The sequence below is a fragment of the Bos javanicus genome, chromosome 27, assembly GCF_032452875.1.
Source record: "Bos javanicus breed banteng chromosome 27, ARS-OSU_banteng_1.0, whole genome shotgun sequence".
Classification (NCBI taxonomy): domain Eukaryota; kingdom Metazoa; phylum Chordata; class Mammalia; order Artiodactyla; family Bovidae; genus Bos; species Bos javanicus.
In genome coordinates this window covers 2,838,172-2,857,560 of record NC_083894.1, presented here as the reverse complement: position 1 = coordinate 2,857,560, position 19,389 = coordinate 2,838,172, and the positions used below count along the sequence as shown (strand labels likewise).

At 38.7% G+C, this 19,389-nt stretch overlaps 1 protein-coding gene across 1 annotated transcript in view; it reads left to right on the top strand.

The window, feature by feature from the left end:
* The window catches only part of CSMD1 (CUB and Sushi multiple domains 1), a 2,072,278-nt gene that overhangs the window by 1,764,555 nt on the left and 288,334 nt on the right, over window positions 1–19,389 (top strand). The window contains exon 26 of the mRNA XM_061404066.1: window positions 18,858–19,060. Within this exon, the coding sequence (XP_061260050.1) occupies window positions 18,858–19,060 (203 nt within the window). The remainder of the gene's footprint in view (window positions 1–18,857; window positions 19,061–19,389) is intronic.

Below are 19,389 nucleotides of genomic sequence, written 5' to 3'. Positions count from 1 at the left end.
TGTCTTGCATGCTCCCTTTGGTATTCCTTTGAAAACTTGTGTTAAGGCATCCAAAGTAAAGATAAAAAGAAATTAAGTACATCAGCTAGCTTTGGCTACATAACAAGTGGCCCCCCAAAATTTAGTCACTGCAAACAGTGACTTACGTGCTCATGACTTTCTGAGTTGCTGGGCAGTTCTGGTTGGTTGGGGTGAGTGGTCTAGGAGGGCCTCATGCAGGTGTGGGGACCTTAGCTGGATGATTAAAGGTGGGGGTCTCTCTGCATCAGGTTCTGTTCCTTTAGGAAACTAGTGATGATGGAATTTTCCTAGAAGAAAAACATGGAGGCTTTTCAAACTTCTGTTTGCATCACATTTGCTAATGTTCCATCTGCCAAAACACATCTCGGGGGGAAAAAAATGTTTGAAGAAATATATTCCACCCTTAATGGGAAAAGAATAGTCCTAAATGACGCTATTTTTAAATTAACAAGTAAACCAATGAAAAGTAATTTTTGAAAGTAAATCCTCCATGTGCCAAAAGGGTGTGTCAAAACCACAGTACAGTATGTAAAGCAAGAGGACATTTCAGTTAAAACTAAGTTGTTCTTTAACTGAAGAACACGTTGAGAACATGCATTCTGTAGTCATAGCCCTTAAAGACCCCTTTTTCCTCCCACCATCTCTCCTCTTTAATTCTTTTGAATGTTAATTAAAATAAACAACAACTCTGTTCGGACTTCCCTGGTGGCTCAGTGGTAAAGAATCCGCCTGCCAATGAGTCACGGGTTTGACCCCTGATCTGGGAAGAGTCCACCTGCCTCAGAGCTCCTAAGCCCATGTGCCACAGCTACTGAGCCTGTGCTTTAGAGCCCCTGCTGAGCAACGAGAGGCCACCACAGTGAGAAGCCTGAGCACCACAGCTAGAGAGTAGCTCCCGCTCTGTGCAACCAGAGAGAAACCTCCTACAGCAATGAAGATCGAGCAGCGGCCACAAATAAACACTTATAAAAAAAGGAGAAGGAAAAAAAAAAAAAAACACCCCTGAGCCAGTCTTAACCACTCCCTCCAATCCTCTTCCTGTTTTCTGTGTTATTACACTGACCAGAGTTTAAAAGAATCTGGTCATCAGCTCCTTTAAATATGAGAAATATCTGAAAGAGACATATGCAAAGCAGAAACCTCTTTATGGGGCAAGTGGGTATATGAAAACATTCAGGAACTAGTGGATTTTGTCCTTACTCACAAATGGTTTGCCCAGTAAACTTAGTAAACATATCCTCCTGCAACTTTAATAAGATGGGATGCTCAGGAGTGAGGGGGCCTGCTCATCCCATTTGGTGACACTCTGTTTTTCTTTGATGGCCTCTGTCCTCCCTGAAATTCACCAGACTTTCTTGACATTTGGTCACATCAACATCTTGGGAGTGAGTTAGACTCACATGGAACAAACTATTACCACTTTCAAACCCTCCAAAATAAATATCCTATCATGTACATGGAACAAGAGGAGGGATTTAGGTAATGTGAATGTTGCAAAAGTAACTCATTTAAATAATTCGTTTAAAAATGGAATTTAGATAATGTAAATGTTGCAAAAGTAACTCATTTAAATAATTCATTTAAAAATTTAAGTGTCCTTAGTTAAGAACAATGATTAATTAGGTAATTGTGCCATCTATTGAGGCACAAATAGGGCATGTTTGAATAAAAGAATTTGAATCTGTATTCTTCATAAAGGGCTCTGCAGATGTCTCAGTGGTAAACAATCTATCTGCCTGCCAATGTAGGAGACTCAGGTTCAGTCCCTGGGTTAGGAATATCCCCTGGAGGAAGAAATGGCAACCCATTCAGTATTTATGCCTGGGAAATTCCGTGGACAAAGGAGCTGGCAGGCTACAATCCATGCGGCTGCAAAGAGTTGGATACAACTCAGTGACACAACAACAAAATTCTTCATAAAAATCAGCCGTCACTTACGAGTGAACTATATAGAATTAAGTATTACTTCTTAACTTTAAATTCCTGAATGCTTGATCTAAATGATATAAAAGCTGTTACACTGAATTTGATTGTGAAAAACCCTAGGAACCATCTGTGAGTCATGAAATGACTTTACATAAACAGGATATCTTTCCTCTTAGGCAGATTTCAAAATTTTCTACTTCTTTTTTTTATTTATTTTGATTTGAATTGGAGGCTAATTACTTTAAAATACTGTGGTGGTTTTTGCCATACATTCACACAAATCAGCCATGGGTGTACATGTGTTCCCCATCCTGACCCTCCCTCCCACCTCCCTCCCCATCCCATATCTCTGGGTCATCCCAGTGCACCAGCCATGAGCACCCTATACCATGCATCGAACCTGGACTGGTGATCTATGTCATATATGATAATATACATGTTTCAATGCTATTCTCTCAAATCATTCCACCCTCGCCTTCTCCCACAGAGTCCAACAGTCTGTTCTTTATATCTTTGTCTCTTTTGCTGTCTTGGATATAGGGTCATCATTACCATCTTTCTAAATTCCATATATCTGCATTAATATACTGTATTGGTGTTTTTCTTTCTGACATAATTCGCTCTGTATAATAGGCTCCAGTTTCATCCACCTCATTAGAACTGATTCAAATGCATTCTTTTTAATGGCTGAGTAATAGTCCATTGTGTATATGTACCACCACTTTCTTATCCATTCATCTGCCGATGGACATCTAGGTTGCTTCCATGTCCTGGCTATTGTAAATAGTGCTCCGATGAACATTGGGGTACATGTGTCTCTTTCAATTCTAGTTTCCTCAGTGTGTATGCCCAGCAGTGGGATTACTGGGTCATGTGGCAGTTCTATTTCCAGGTTTTTAAGGAATCTCCACACTGTTCTCCATAATGGCTGTACTAGTTTGCATTCCCACCAACAGTGTAAGAGGGTTCCCTTTTTCCACAACCTCTTCAGCACTTATTGTTTGTAGACTTTTTGATAGCAGCCATTCTGACTGGCGTGAAATGGTACCTCATTGTGGTTTTGATTTGCCTTTCTCTGATAATGAGTGATGTTGAGCATCTTTTCATGTGTTTGCTAGCCATTTGTATGTCTTCTTTGGAGAAATGTCTGTTTAGCTCTCTGGCCCAATTTTTGATTGGGTCACTTATTTTTCTGAAATTGAGCTGCAGGAGTTGCTTGTATATTTTTCAGATTAATTCTTTGTCAGTTGCTTCATTTGCTATTATTTTCTCCCATTCTGAAGGCTGTCTTTTCACATTGCTTATAGTTTCCTTAGTTGTGCAAAAGCTTTTAACTTTAATTAGGTCCCATTTGTTTATTTTTTGCTTTTATTTCCATTACTCTGGGAAGTGGGTCATAGAGAATCCTGCTGTGATTTATGTCAGAGAGTATTTTGCCTGTGTTTTCCTCTAGGAGTTTTATAGTTTCTGGTCTTACATTTAGATCTTTAATCCATTTTGAGTTTATTTTTGTGTATTGTGTTAGAAAGTGTTCTAGTCTCATTCTTTTACAAGTGGTTGACCAGTTTTCCCAGTACCACTTGTTAAAGAGATTGTCTTTTCTCCATTGTATATTCTTGCCTCCTTTGTCAAAGACGAGGTGTCCATAGGTGTGTGGATTTATCTCTGGGCTTTCTATTTTGTTCCATTGATCTATGTTTCTGTCTTTGTGCCAGTACCATACTGTCTTGATGACTGTGGCTTTGTAGTATATTGATTTATGGATTCCTCCAGTTGATTCCTCCAGTTCCATTCTTCTTTCTCAAGATTGCTTTGGCTATTTGAGGTTTTTTGTAATTCCATACAAAATTGTGAAATTATTTTTTCTAATTCTCTGAAAAATATCATTGGTGGCTTGATAGGGATTGCATTGAATCTATAGATTGCCTTGGGTAGTATACTCATTTTCACTATATTGATACTTCCAATCCACGAACATGGTATATTTCTCCATCTATTTGTGTCATCTTTGATTTCTTTCATCAGTGTTTTATAGTTTTGAATATATAAGTCTTTTGCTTCTTTAGCTAGATTTATTCCTAAGTATTTTATTCTTTTCATTACAATGGTGAATGGAATTGTTTCCTTTTTTAATATAAATTTATTTATTTTAATTGGAGGCTAATTACTTTACAATATTGTATTGGTTTTGCCATACATCAACATGAATCCACCATGGGTGTATACATGTTCCCCATCCTGAACCCCCCTCCCACCTCCCTCCCCATACCATCCCTCTGATTTCTCTTTCTGTTTTCTCATTGTTAGTGTATAGGAATGCAAGGGATTTCTGTGTGTTAATTTTATATCCTGCAACTTTACTGTATTCATTGATTAACTCTAGTAATTTTCTGGTGGAGTCTTTAGGGTTTCCTATGTAGAAGATCATGTCATCTGCAAACAGTGAGAGTTTTACTTCTTCTTTTCCAATCTGGATTCTTTTTATTTCTTTTTCTGTTCTGATTGCTGTGGCCAAAACTTCCAAACTATGTTGAATAGTAGTGGTGAGAGTGAGCGTCCTTGTCTTGTTCGTGATGTTAGAGGAAATGCTTTCAATTTTTTACCATTGAGGATAATGTTTGTTGTGGGTTTATCATATATGGCTTTTATTATGTTGAGGTATGTTCCTTCTATGCCTGATTTCTAGAGGGTTTTTATCATAAATCGATGTTGAATTTTGTAAAAGGCTTTCTCTGCATTTATTGAGGTAATCATATGGTTTTTATCTTTTAATTTGTTAATGTGGTGTATCACATTGATTGACTTGCAAATAATGAAGAATACTTGCATCCCTGGGATAAAGCCCACTTGGTCATGATGTATGATCTTTTTAATATGTTGTTGGATTCTGTTTGCTAGAATTTTGTTAAGGATTTTTACATCTATGTTCATCAGTGATATTGGCCTGTAGTTTAATTTTTTTGTGGCATCTTTGTCTGGTTTTGATATTAGGGTGATGGTGGCCTCATGGAACGAGTTTGGAAGTTTACCTTCCTCTGCAATTTTCTGGAAGAGTTTGAGTAGGATAAGTGTTAGTGCTTCTCTAAATTTTTGGTTAAGCTGTGAAGCCATCTTGTCCTGGGCTTTTGTTTGTTGGAAGATTTCTGGTTATGGTTTCAATTTCTGTGCTTGTGATGGGTCTATTAAGATTTTCTATTTCTTCCTGGTTCAGTTTTGGAAAGTTGTACTTTTCTAAGAATTTGTCTATTTCTTCCAAGTTGTCCATTTTATTGGCATATAATTGCCGATAGTAGTCTCTTATGATCCTTTGTATTTCTGTGTTGTCTGTTGTGATTTCTCCATTTTCATTTCTAATTTTGTTGATGTGATTCTTCTCCCTTTGTTTCTTGAAGAGTCTGGCTAATGGTTTGTCTATTTTATTTATCTTCTCAAAGAACCAGCTTTTGGCTTTGTTGATTTTTGCTATGGTCTCTTTTGTTTCTTTTGCATTTATTTCTGCCCTAATTTTTGTGATTTCTTTCCTTCTACTAACCCTGGGGTTCTTCATTTCTTCCTTTTCTAGTTCTTTAGGTGTAGAGTTAGGTTATTTATTTTATTTCTCTCCTGTTTCTTGAAGTATGCCTGTATTGCTATGAACCTTCCCCTTAGCACTGCTTTTATTGAATCCCATAGGTTTTGGGTTGTTGTGTTTTCATTTTCATTCATTTCTATGCATATTTTGATTTCTTTTGTGTTTTGTTGGTTACTCAGAAGTGTGTTGTTTAACTTCCATATGTTTGTATTTTTAATAGTTTTTTCTTGTAGTTGACATCTAATCTTATTGCACTGTGATCAGAAAAGATGCTTGAGATGATTTCAATTTTTTGCATTTACCAAGGTTAAACTTATGGAGAAGGTTCTGTGTGCACTTGAGAAAAAGATGAAATTTATTGTTTTAGGGTGAAATGTACTATAGATATCAATTAGGTCTAACTGGTCCATTGTATCATTTAAAGTTTGTGTTTCCTTGCTAATTTTCTGTTTAGTTGATCTATCCATAGGTGTGAGTGGGGTATTAAAGTCTCCCACTATTACTGCATTACCATTAATTTCCCCTTTCATACTTGTTAGCATTTGCCTTACATATTGTGGTGCTCCTATGGTGGGTACATATATATTTATGATTGTTATATCTTCTTGAATTGATCCTTTGATCATTATGTAGTATTCTTCTTTGTCTCTTTTCATGGCCTTTATTTCAAAGTCTATTTTATCTGCCATGAGTATTGCTACTCCTGCTTTCTTTTGGTCTCCATTTGCATGAAATATCTTTTTCCAGCTCTTCACTTTCAGTCTGTATGAGTCCCTAGGTTTGAGGTGAATCTCTTGTAGACAGCATATATAGGGTTCTTGTTTTTGTATCCATTCTACTTCTTAAACATCCTCTTGTGATTTGTTTCCCAAGAACCAGAAAAGAGCACTTATTCTCCTAAATGCAAAGCAAGTGACAGATACTCTGCAGGTGAATCTAATACTTCATTAACATTTTAATAAGAAAAGAGATAAGAAATTAATAAAGAATAAGATGAAGTAATAAAAAATATACTTTTTTTAAAATCATGAACTGACTTTGTCATATAACGATTAATGTTCTAGGAAAACAAAAATGTTGCCTACACCAATTTGTTGTTTGATGAATTTTTTCTTCTTGTGCATATCTTTTAAGTTACTCAGTTTGTAAATGAATCTTTTTATTTAAGGCATAAAATCCTTCCTAATAAGGAAGTTAGGAAGCAAACATCAGCTCTTATAATTAATTTACTCTGTCAATGTCCAACTTTATCCCAAAATGTTTCTGGTGATTTTGGTTCATTAAGAAATAATTTTGATATTTGGCAAAACTAATACAATTATGTAAAGTTTAAAAATAAAATAAAATTAGGAAGAAAAAAAAGAAATTATGTACTACTTTTAGTATGGCAGTCTAGAAAATAACATACTTAAAAGTACATAATATATAATTTTAGATTTAAAATGGTACTGACACCAAGAAAAATTAGAGCTTGGTCTCAGCTTGGATATCTTGTCTAGTTACTGAATCTTATTTATTTCATTGGTATCAGAGACAATATTATCTCAACTGTTTTCTTGAAAGTGAGGAATATGTCAGTCATGTAGATATGAATTCAGGGATTGATTTATGTATTAAAAATTCTTAATATGAATGGAATGCCTTACCATACATTCTATTATGGTTTGTTAAATGTCAATGTTTTTCACTCTTAAAGAATAAATAAGCAACAAAATCTCAGAAACTATGAAAGGCTTGGTTCAACATTTCATGCCAATTATTACTGTGTTTATTTTTATTTGGGGGGGGGCAGAGTGGTTTCTGATGTATTTTGCTATCACTTTTTGTTCAAGATAATAGAAGACGCGAAAATAGTTATTGTTATAGGACACTTGGGTCTAAAAGACGTTTATAATTTTCACACGCATCCTATAAAGCAGTTTCCATAACTAAATTTAATTAAAAGTCTAATCATAAGACACTGCAGTAAATTTAGGCACTTGAAGAGTTATGTGTAAACATGTGCCTGAGACCCAGTACCTTTCATTCTGAGCACAGCTGTCATTTATACAGTATAGGTAGCAGCATTGTAAACACATCCCGCAAACAGCATCAAGATAGTGTTTTGCATAATCATATGTCTATATTGTTCCTTGGCTTTAATTGCTTTTTCACAAGTCTAATTGTCTGGAAAATTCACTTTGAGAATATTTCTGTTCTTTCTTACAAAATTGCATTTGGACATGTAGTTGTTGTTATCACTGTTGTTGTTCAGTCACTAAGTCATGTCCTACTCTTTGTGACCCCATGAACTACAGCACAACAAGCTCCTATGTCCTTCACTACCTCCCGGAGTTTGCGCAAATTCATGTCCATTGAATTTGTGATGCTATCTAACCATCTCATCCTCTGCTGCCCCCTTCTGTTGCCTTCAATCTTTCCCAGCATCAGGGGATTCTATTAGAAATAGCTCATGCAGTATTGAAAACATTAGAGGCCTATCAAACATGCATTCTTTACCAGCTGAGCCACCGGGAAAGCTCCAGTGTGGGAGACCCAGGTCCAATCCCTGGGTCGGGAAGATCCCCTGGAGAAGGGAAATGGCAACCCACTCCAATATTCTTGCCTGGAGAATCCCATGGACAGAGGAGCCTGGTGGGCTTACAGTCCATGGGGTCACAAGAGCCAGACATGACTTAGCGACTAAACCACCACCACTAAACATGCATTAAGACTGTCAAAACTGCTCCTGTGCAAACTTTTAAAGAAAGCACAATGTGGATTGTGGTTTGGCTGTGCTGGGCTATATAGAAATTAGGGGAAAGATCTGGTCTGTAGATCTAGGATAATTTTAAATTATTTTTGACCAACTTTCAAGATCCCTGTGAGACACAGACTCAGAAAATGATTCCACTTAACTGGACATTTTTCTCTGAGTTTGAGGTCAAGCTGTGGTAAATGTGCCTGGAGTATGAGTCACAAGTTTTTTGATGACATGACCGACAGGCTCGGGGACAGGAATCAGAACATCTCAAATGCTCCTTTTCTTTTAGGACCACAGTGGGATATCCCATTTATTTTTGTGGATAACATGAGGAAATAGCAGTCAAGAGAATTCCAGCCCTCCAAAGAAAAGAGAGCAGTAGCACTTCAAAGTCTGCCCCGTGTGTGAGGCTGGACCCCAGCACTCCTTAGCTGGAGCCAGGGAAGCAGCTTCAGGGTTTAGGGAACCAGACCAGCCACCTGCAGGGGGTGGGGGGCAGAACCCTGCAGGCACCTCTCATAGGTGCAAGATCCTGATACAAGCAATTGTAGTCACCTTGCTTCATGGAACTACGCCAGTGCCGCAATAAAAGGGTTCATTCACATTTAGTTACCTTTGCAGATGTGCCATGAAGGGTTTCATGAAGCACAGACTTCCTCTTAGCCCTTCAGTCTCAGTATAAACCACAGACACACCTGATCATGCCATGTACCTTCCAGTGCAGGATCACTCACCAGGCATCTGCGCTTAGTTCAAACACAGACAGCAAATCATGTCCTTGGATTTCTTCCTTGTCTCCCAGTAATCCCACTTGACACTACAAAAATGGATCATCAGAAAGGGAACTGGCCAATGAAAATGAAAGTGTAGGAAGAACTGAAAAGTGATTAACTCTGGAAGTGAAATTCTAATCACAAATGAATGGGGTTTAGGAGAAATAGTTAATTGAGGTGTGGGGGATTGGCATGGCTGCTGTTCCAAAGACAAATGCCTCACAGAAACCCTCCAGACACACCTTCAGGATAACTACTATCATTTCCTCCAAGCCTCTTTACTCCTGATCTTTGTTAATGCTTGTCTTCCTCCAAAAGGTGGAGGTTTTTATTTTCAATAATAATATGTTCTGCTCATCCTTATTTTTCACTCCCCAATCTCCAGTATTCTCCCAACTGAAAAAAAAAACAGGTATTAATTTATTGATATATCTGTTCATAATAGGCTCTGAGAAAAAAACAATGAGCTGCACGTGAGCCAAAAACTTGTCAGCTCTCCCCTTGTTTGTGTGTTTTCTATCCGTGATGCCCGGTTCCTACTTCATGGGCTGTTACTCTGCTCTTACTCTAACCTTCTCCCTGCCCAGTCTCCCAAATCCACCCTTCACCCCCTCCTGCTCTCAGGCTGCTGCTGCTGCTGCTAAGTCGCTTCAGTCGTGTCCGACTCTATGCAACCCCATAGACGGCAGCTCACCAGGCTCCCCCGTCCCTGGGATTCTCCAGGCAAGAACACTGGAGTGGGTTGCCATTTTCTTCTCCAATGCATGAAAGTGAAAAGTGAAAGTGAAGTCGCTCAGTCGTGTCCGACTCTTAGCGACCCCATGGACTGCAGCCTACCAGGCTCCTCCATCCATGGGATTTTCCAGGCAAGAGTACTGGAGTGGGCTGCCATTGCCTTCTCCGTGCTCTCAGGCATGCCTTGGCTAATCGGCAGGTGTAAGCTCCTTAGACAGACAGAAACACCCTCTGGACTTGGTGTCTGGTCCCCTACGGGTTTGGCCCGATGACTCACGTGCACGTTATGCTCAGCACAGATGAAGTGTGCGGGAGTCTCTGATCCCAGCTTTGTCATCACGGCTTGCTTTCCACCTGTGCTCCTTGCAGTTTCTGACTGTTGCCCCACCTCTAGATTCTTCCCATCCTTGGGGACCGAGTTAAAAGGTCAACCAGAATTTTATTTTTATCATCTCATCTAAAAATAATCTGCTTTCTTCTCTGGACTCAGTGTCTGTCCCACCACCCCTTCCTTCTGAAGTAGGGCTGTCACTACACAGCAAAACATCCAGGCCAGCCTCTTAGTATCAGGGCTCCTCGCTCCCTTCCATACCTGTGTGGCTGCACATCTCGGTAATTCCATGTCTGGAGCCCCCTTGTCCAGACCCCCATGATTCACTGGGCCTGTTATCCGACCATCCTGCCTGGCTTTCTCCCAACCACTGCTCCCACACTTAAGGAACCTGTTTTATTTTTTTAATTATAATATTAGTTTTATATGGTTGAAAAATAAATGTATAGACATCTTCAAAAGCATTTTAAAAAGGCATGCATTTCCCCCATATTGGACGTCATTGTTACCATGTTGACATATGTCTTATATGAACATTTAAAAATTTTATTTATTCTGTATTAGAGTATAGCCAATTAACAAAATGTGACAGTTTCATGTAAACAGCGAAGGGACTCAGCCATGCATATCAGTTTAGTTCAGCTCAGTTGCTCAGTTGTTTCTGACTCTTTGTGACCATGCATATACATGTATCCATTTTCCCCCAAACTCCCCTCCAATCCACCCTGCCTTACATGAACCTTTACATAAGCTACAGTATGGGTGACCACAATTAAATATTATTTCTCTTGCTGGTTGTTTACAACATTTCTAATTTTCATCATTTCTAGTTTTCAGTATTACATGTAATTATATGGCAAATAGCATCACAAGTAAAGCTTTGCTTCTATTGATAATTAACACCTTGGAATAAATTCTTAGAAACATTCTTTCTGGGTCAAATGATTGAATCATGTGTCTTAATACAAATAGCTCTAGCAAACAAAGCTGATCATATTACTTGCCAACTTTAAAAATATACATACTTTGCTCATTATGTGCAGAATAAACTCAAGTTCAGCTTCATGATATTCAAAGTTATTTATTTTCTCAATTTTTGAAATATTAGAAAACTGTGGCAGGAAGATAAAAAGCCTGGAAAGTAGTTTGCTATAATCCTAGATGCAAAAGATAACATCAGTTTAAAATTTGGTGTATAGTTGTGTAACTTCTTAAAGGAAACATATATATATATATATATATATGTTTAATTGTTTAAACAATTAATTAATGTCTACTTGTTTAATTATTTTTGAAAAATAGTATCATACCTTAATATTATTCTGAAGATTTTCTTCAGTCAATAAACATGGTCAAAGTTTTATATCCTTACTTGTAATTCCACCTCATTCTATTTAGTCATGGAAGAAGATTCCATTGCCTGAATGCACCATAATTTATTTAAACTGTACCCTATTGGGATATTCAGATTGTTTTCAGCTTTTCACTGGTATCAGCCATGCTAACATCTTCCCAGTATATCACCTCGAGGGTACTTCCTATGATGAATTTCTAAAGCTATACTTGCTGTTTATGCACATTTAAATCTTTATGGCCATTACCAAATTGCTTTTAAAAAGAGAAGATATGGCCTCCAATAGCATATGAAAAAGGTGGAGTCTCCACATTCTCATGGAAACAGAATGAAGTGTCATTATCTTGGCCAATCTGGTAGAAAAGAAAATCTTTACATCATTTTACTTGTTGTAACTTTTGCATTTTCACACTCCTCGTGTGTTCATGAATGTATTTGTTTAGTCACTTTCTGTCTCATCCTCTTATTGGATTATCATAGCTATTTCTCTCTGCCTGACAAGACCCTTCCCAGGCAACTTGAACAGAATAAACATACCTGACACTTTGTTCATCCGGTGCTCTCTCCACATGTATTAAAGCTTGTGACACTGTGCATTGCAAAGTGTATTTTCTCTCTCTTTTCTTATTTTTTAAATTGTGAAAATATGATAACACCTTTACAGGAGACTTGGAAAGTTACAAACAGTTCCACTATATATTACAATTATTTTTAAGTAGATAAATTAAGATCTTTAGTTGGAGTTTCATTACCAAAGTCTCAAAAATTAATGGAATGAATAGACAGAAAAGTAGAAAGATACAGTAGACCAGGAAAGCACAATGAACAAATTCAACATAACTAAGATTTACACAATTTTCACACAATAGCAGGATACAAATTCTGTTCAAGTTCCCATACACTATAAACCAGGAGACACTGTAACACATACAGGGACATAAAACAAGATGCAAAAATTTCCTGGTCTAAAGGCGTTGAAATCATACAGAGTCTGTTCTCTTTATCTCTGTGGAATTATGTTAGAAATCAATATCAAAAGATATGTGAAAATCACCCACATATTTTCAAGTGCAATATGACATTTACTAGGAGAGATCCTTGACTTAACCATGAAAGCCTCAATAAAACAACGAGGGTGATCGCAGAGAATAAAGCATTTAAATGAGAAATTAATATCAAATATAGTTTTTGAAAAATCCAAGTGCTTGAAAATTAAATGTTCAGCAAAGTGTATTTTTTTCTTGAATGAAATAAATAGTAGTTTCTTTAGGATGGTACTTTTTAAAATCAGGTTTTAAACTTTCCCTACCTAGTAGTATAATGTCTGCATATTGACTTTCATTATTTTTTAATGAAAAATGACCATTTCTTTATCTATATTAAAATGTTGTTATATCATTGTTGGACTTCCCTGGTGGCTCAGTAATAAAGAATCTGCCTGCCAGTACAGGAGACAGGGGTTCAATCCCTGGGTCAGGAACATGCCCTGGAGAAGGAAATAGCAGCCCACTCCAGTATTCTTGCCTGGAGAACTCCATGAACAGAGAAGCCTGATGGGCTACAGTCCATGGGGTCGCAAAGAGTCAGACATGACTGAGTTACTAAACAAGAACCACAATATCATTTGTGAATTTGCATGGTATTTCCCAAATGGCAAAACTTACAGCCCCAGGGTGGATCTTCATGTGTTTGTCTATTTCTTCTCATTAGCATGGATCGTAGGCACATAAGATTATCCCAATCACAACTGAACGGCTTATTTATCAAAACTCCCAGTGGAGCCAGCAATCAGATCAGAGCCCAGGGTGTGCTCTTTGAGCTCCATTCAGGCTCCATTCATTCTTAAGGATAATGGCTATCTTAACTTCAGAGGCGTTTTTGCCTTACTTTGAACTTTATGAAAATCGAGTTCTCCAGTGTGTCTTGATTTCCTCCACCGTACTTCCCATTGGTACAGGAAAATTATTCCATTGCATTAGTAGACCATGATTTATTCATTCATTCTGTATGTTGATGGTGTTGTGTTGAGTGTGCTTTCGTGTATTGTGCGGTGATTGTGTGTGTGCTTTTCTCTGGGGCATGCACTGCACTGAGCTGTTGTAGGTGCTGCCAGATGATCTCCTGATGTGGCCACACCTCCCCACTCCCATCACAGTGTGGGTCCCTCCCAGGTACTTCTGCTTTCACTGTGCTTGGCCTTGATGGTCTTTCGTTTTAGTCATTCTAGCAGGTACATAGTTGTTTTAATTTGCTTTTCCCTGATGATTGATCATGGCCATCACTTTTTTATATTTATTGGTCTCTTGAGTATCCTCTTCTATGAATTTTCAGTTGAAGTCTTTTGTCCATCTCTTTTCATATGGGAATACCTGTCTTTTACTTATTGATTTGTATACAGTTTTTATACATCTGAATGCAACCTTTTGTTGACTCTATATTCAGCAGCTATATTCTTATACTCTGGTCTGTCTTTCTGGTTTCATAATGATGTCTTTTGTTAAAGACAAGTTTTCCATTTCAATGAATCAAATTCATTTTGGCTCATTTTTCTTTCATGGCTAGTGTGTTTATCTGTATTCAAATTGAGTTATATCAATTTTTATCTTAACATTTTTGTGTCCAGTTTAAGAAATCTTGCCTCTCCAAAATTATAAAAACATTATCTTAGGATTTTTGAAGAAGACTTATTTTATCTTCCACATTTACATGTCTTCATTCCATCTGGAATTAATTTTTGTGTATTATGAAGAAGACTCAAGGAATTTTTTTTGTCCACAGTGCAGTTCAATTGACCATTTGTTGATAAGCCAGTGTTTCTCCTTTAACTGCAGTGCAGTCTTTTTCATGAACCAGATAGTTATATATATAAAACTGTCAACCTGGAATCTATATTCAAACTGCCTATCATCCCTTTACAAGAGTTCCAGTTTTGCAAGTTATTTTGGCTATTCCTTGCAGCTTGTGGGATCTTATTTTCCTGACCAAGGGCTGAACCCTGGCTATGGCAGTGAAAGCCTGGTGTCCTAACCACTAGACCACCAGGGAATGCCTATGTAATTACTGTGAACACACAAAATACTATTTGATGTATATTCACCAGGCATATATGACTCTTAGGAGAAACTAGTATCCAGCTAGGAACATAGTTTAATACAAACAAAGTAAATACATTATTTGGAGACACTGGAAATTGCACAGCACACCTCTTATAATTCTTTATGACTCATAAATCAAACAGGTAACACATCAGTAAGGTTAGAGAGGATTTGAACCATGCAATTACTGAACTTACTTAAAGGAGTTATACAGCCTTCAAGTAGAATTTGCACATTCTGTTCAAGTAAATATGAAATATGTACAGATATGATCACAAACTAGAAGAAAGCTAATCAATAAAAATCAATAAAACAGAAAATCACTTTCTTCTATACTCCACATCCTGATCAAAATGTAATATAAATAGAGAAGTATAGTAAGAAAGTAACAAAATGCATTCTCCATTTTGAAAATAAAAGACACATGATTAACAGATTAATGTGAAATTTACAGCCCTAAATGCAAGTATTAGAAAAAGAAGATCACTTGAAGATCAGTAAGTTAAGCTTCCAGATAAGGGAATTTAGAACATAGTATCAAAATAAATTCAAAAAAGTAGAGTGGAAAAGCAGCAAACATAGTAAAATAAATTAATGGAAAAAACAATGTAGAGAATTACCAAAACCACAAACTGATTCTTGAAAAAAGTATCATTGAGTAGAAAAATAACAGACATATTCAGATAAATACAGGAAACCTAAATAACCAATATTAGAAATGGAATAGAAATACACTCCTACAATAGAAATTATTTTTACAACATTGAAGAAAATAATAGATTATATTATGTCAATATATTGGAAAAATCTTCCAGGCAAAAGAAAAAACTAGAAAAATGAGCTCATCCACTTAATAAGACTAAAATAACCTTCATATCAAAAACAAGAGCCAGAAATAAAAATTAAGAGCTGAACTCTAAAATTACTCCTATTTATATAGTAAGAAAAATGACCTGTCTGATCATCTAAACAGGTTTAGAAAAAGTAGTTTAATAGAATTGAATGCATTTTCATGATCAACAGCATAACTAGATAAAAACCTTCCTGGCATAGTGAGCAGCAGGGAATTTTTCTTAAAATGATAAGAGTATGTAATAAAATCTTTCCACAAGAATACAATACCATACACAAACAGTACTAAGAGATGCAGCATGCATCACAGCAGTGGCCAATCTGATGTGATGGGATCATTCAGTCTCGAGCCTCTTCTTCCCTCTCCCTAAGACCTATGATGGTCTCGTCTAGTCCCATGGTTAAAGCCATTTATTTGCTGAACACACAGGTTTACTCTTTCCTTCCAGATTTCCCTGCAAAGCTCCAGATTGGCATGAGCAGCTGGCTGCTCACTGTCCAGCGGGCATCCTGAATTCACAGACCCAAACCAGAACGTCTGGTCTTCCCACACCACGACCCCTGTACCTGCACCCTCCCCCGCTCAGCTGTGACTTCCCCATGGTTCTGGTTCCTTATGCACAAACCCTCAAGTGACCTCGCATCCTCTCTTCACCCCACAGGCCTCCCACAGCCGTGTTTCCCACCATCACACTGTGCCCAGAATCTGCCAGCCACTCAATGTTCCCCGGCCCACTCCTCTAAGCAGCACACATCTGATTCTCGGTTCTGCCTTTCCCTAGAGAGCTTGTTGTCAACACAAGCACAGAGTAGATTTTTTTTTTTTTTCCTAAATCACAGGTGGGGAGACTGCTTCACCACAAACACCACCCTGGTGGATCACCCAGGGTGAGAGCCAGAACCCGCAGAATAAGCTTCCAGGCCCTGGGCCTCACCCTTTCATACCCCCATCCACCACCCACATATTTCTCTGGCCTTAGTGCCTCTTCCACAGGCCCTTTCTCTTCTCATTACACTGCCTGCCTGAATGGTCTCAAACGCTGAAGGTGTGCCCTCTGTATTGGGCTTTTGCTGGGTTCTCTCTGCCCTCTCATCAAATGTGGGGCTTCCCTGGTGGCTCAGATAGTAAAGAATCTGCCTGCAATGCAGGAGGCTGGGTTTGATCCCTAGTTCAGGAAGATTCTCATCAAATATAACAAACCTCTCATCTCCTTCAAGTCTCTACTCAAGGCTCTCCTCACCAATATGGGTTATCAGCCATCTCATTTAATTCTTAAATACATGGGTTATCCAGCCATGTCATTTGATTCCTAAGTCTCCTCCCCACCCTTCAATCCTGTCAAGGCTGATGCTGCTTATTCTGCTCTGCTTTTGTTTTTTCTTTTCTCAGTGACATTTACCACCTACGAACATGAGACTTTCTTATTTTTTACAGTTTCTGGGTTTTTTTGCTCATCTCTTGCCATTACCAACTGTGCAAGCTCCATGAAGGCAGGGTTTTTCCTTTAGTTCACTGATATATCCAAAATTCCTAGAAGAGTGCCTGATAATAGTCGGTGCTCAAGAGTCGGTGCCCTTGAATTGTTGAACTGAAGGGTATACTGAAGGGGGTTTGGCTTAGACTCACAATAGTATGTTCAACCTCACAAATATTCAGGGAGATGTCATTTAAACAAGAGACCTTCCCATGACCGTCAGATTTTCTCTTTTTACAACTATTATAGGCTGATGTCATCAGGTATAAAGACGTGACAACACGGAGCCCTTTGTAGTTTATTGTGAGACTGTACGTAGCCATAGTCACAGGGAGAACAACTTTGCCATTTCTCTTTCTGAGCCTAGAGAGATCCAAGGATGAGCACCATTTATCACCATAAAATATAGAGAGTGACTATCTCAGTCTCAGTAGAGACCTAGACACGTGAAGCATTTATTCTGCTTCTGAAGTAAGTTACCAAAGTCTACATCTCTAGTTTAGAGGAATTTCACCTAATCCTCAATGTAAAAAGCAACTTGAGAGAATTCCCTGGCAGTCCAGTGGTAAAGACTCTGCACTTTCACTGCTGACGGCCCAGGTTTGATCCCTGGTCAGGGAACTAAGATTCCACGAGCTATGCAGAGTGATCACATACAGAAACAAACAAAGCTACACATAAAAGCTAAAAAAAAAAAAAAAGCAACTTGAACATGAGACAAGCACATACATGCCAAAATTACATCTATTATGTAATTATTGTTAAACAGACAAAATAGTACTATATATTTTTGGAGATATGTATACACATATATGCATATGAAAATCATGAAAATATAAATGAGAAGAAACCATCGTGATTTCAGGAGGTGGGAGTGAGAGGAAAAACAATGAGTAAGTGGAGAGGAGGGAGAGTAAGACTGTGTTATTAGCATAGATTAAAAAAAAAAAAAACATCTGAAGCAAATAGGGCAAAATGTTAAAATGATGTGGGTATCCAAGTGTCTACTATATTCTGTGCTTTCCTCTATTTAAAGATATTTTAAATTGAACATTTAAAAATATACTACATGCTTTATACTTTATTCAGGGTTAGCTATCTTCCCTGAGTATATAATATGCACAAAGTAAGTAAGTAGTATTTGTGCACAATTTTTTGTATAATACTTATTGTGATTTTATCTTTCTTAAAATTTCATGCAATTAGCAGTAAGTGGAAGAGGATAAAAGCATTCAGGAAATATGGATTTTTGTTGATATTAAACTCTTTCATCCATTTGAATTGCCATAGATAGAAGTACACCTCCGTGGCTTCCTCTGACATAGAGATTTTTTAAGTTACTCTGAAAAAATATCTGTAAATCTGATAGAAGTATGATAAAATATTAGGAAAAAAAGGAGTTTATACTACACAATTCCGCTTTTGTGTTGGTATCTCAAATCATGTATTTTTCCTGAAAATAGGCTGTATAAAAGCAGACATACCGGAAACTGAGATCGCTCAGATACAGGTAGACAGTGACCTCCTGGTGTGACCATCTCTGCCAGCGGCTCTCCTGGTGTGCGTGCTGCCACCTCGTGGGGCGTTTCGGGAACGACACTGGTACCACAGGCATCACAATCTGCCATTAGCTTAGAACAAAGTTGTGTCAAACCCATCTTTGGTCAGCATGCCCAAAAGACCTTTGAGTCGTGAAAAGAGCTGACGGTCTCCGAAGACCTGGTTTCATCCCTGAGCACCCAGTGCAGCCAACAGCTGCGTGTCCTCACTGTGTCCATCTCGGACAGAAGCAGCGGGCTCGGCTGTTTGCTGGTGGGCCGCGTGAGCCCGCCGGCTGAGGCTCCAGGCTCACCCAGAACCGGCAGACAGGGACCGGCGCGCCGGGGTGGGGCTGGGGAGGGGGAACGGGCTGGGGCGCCCCTGAGTCCTGCACCGGGCGCCCTCGCGGCCGGCCCCCCTTTCAGCCGTGTTCTCCTTGCAGCCTGCACTTCATCGTGTTTGACACGGAGCTGGCCCACGACATCCTGCGGGTGTGGGACGGCCCGGCGGACAGCGCCATCCTGCTGAAGGAGTGGAGCGGCTCGGCGCTGCCCGAGGACATCCACAGCACCTTCAACTCCCTCACCCTGCAGTTCGACAGCGACTTCTTCATCAGCAAGTCCGGCTTCTCCGTGCAGTTCTCAAGTAGGTGAACGGCCCCTCCTCCCTCCGCGGTCCTCTCCTCCTGGGGTTGCCAGGGCGACAGGGCCCATTCCTGTCTAAAGGTTCCCCCTACTCCCGACAGGATGGACCTTTTGTTGAGCAAAATATAAAAATTTGAAAACCCCTATCAAGAGAACGGTTTGTCTTAGGAAATTCTCTCCACTCTCAGATGGTGATAGACAGATGCTGTCTTTGGTGGTGGTGGTTTAGTCGCTATGTTGTGTCCAACTCTTGCGACCCCATGGACTGTAGCCTACCAGGTTCCTCTGTCCATGGGATTCTCCAGGCAAGAATATTTGAGTGGGTTGTCA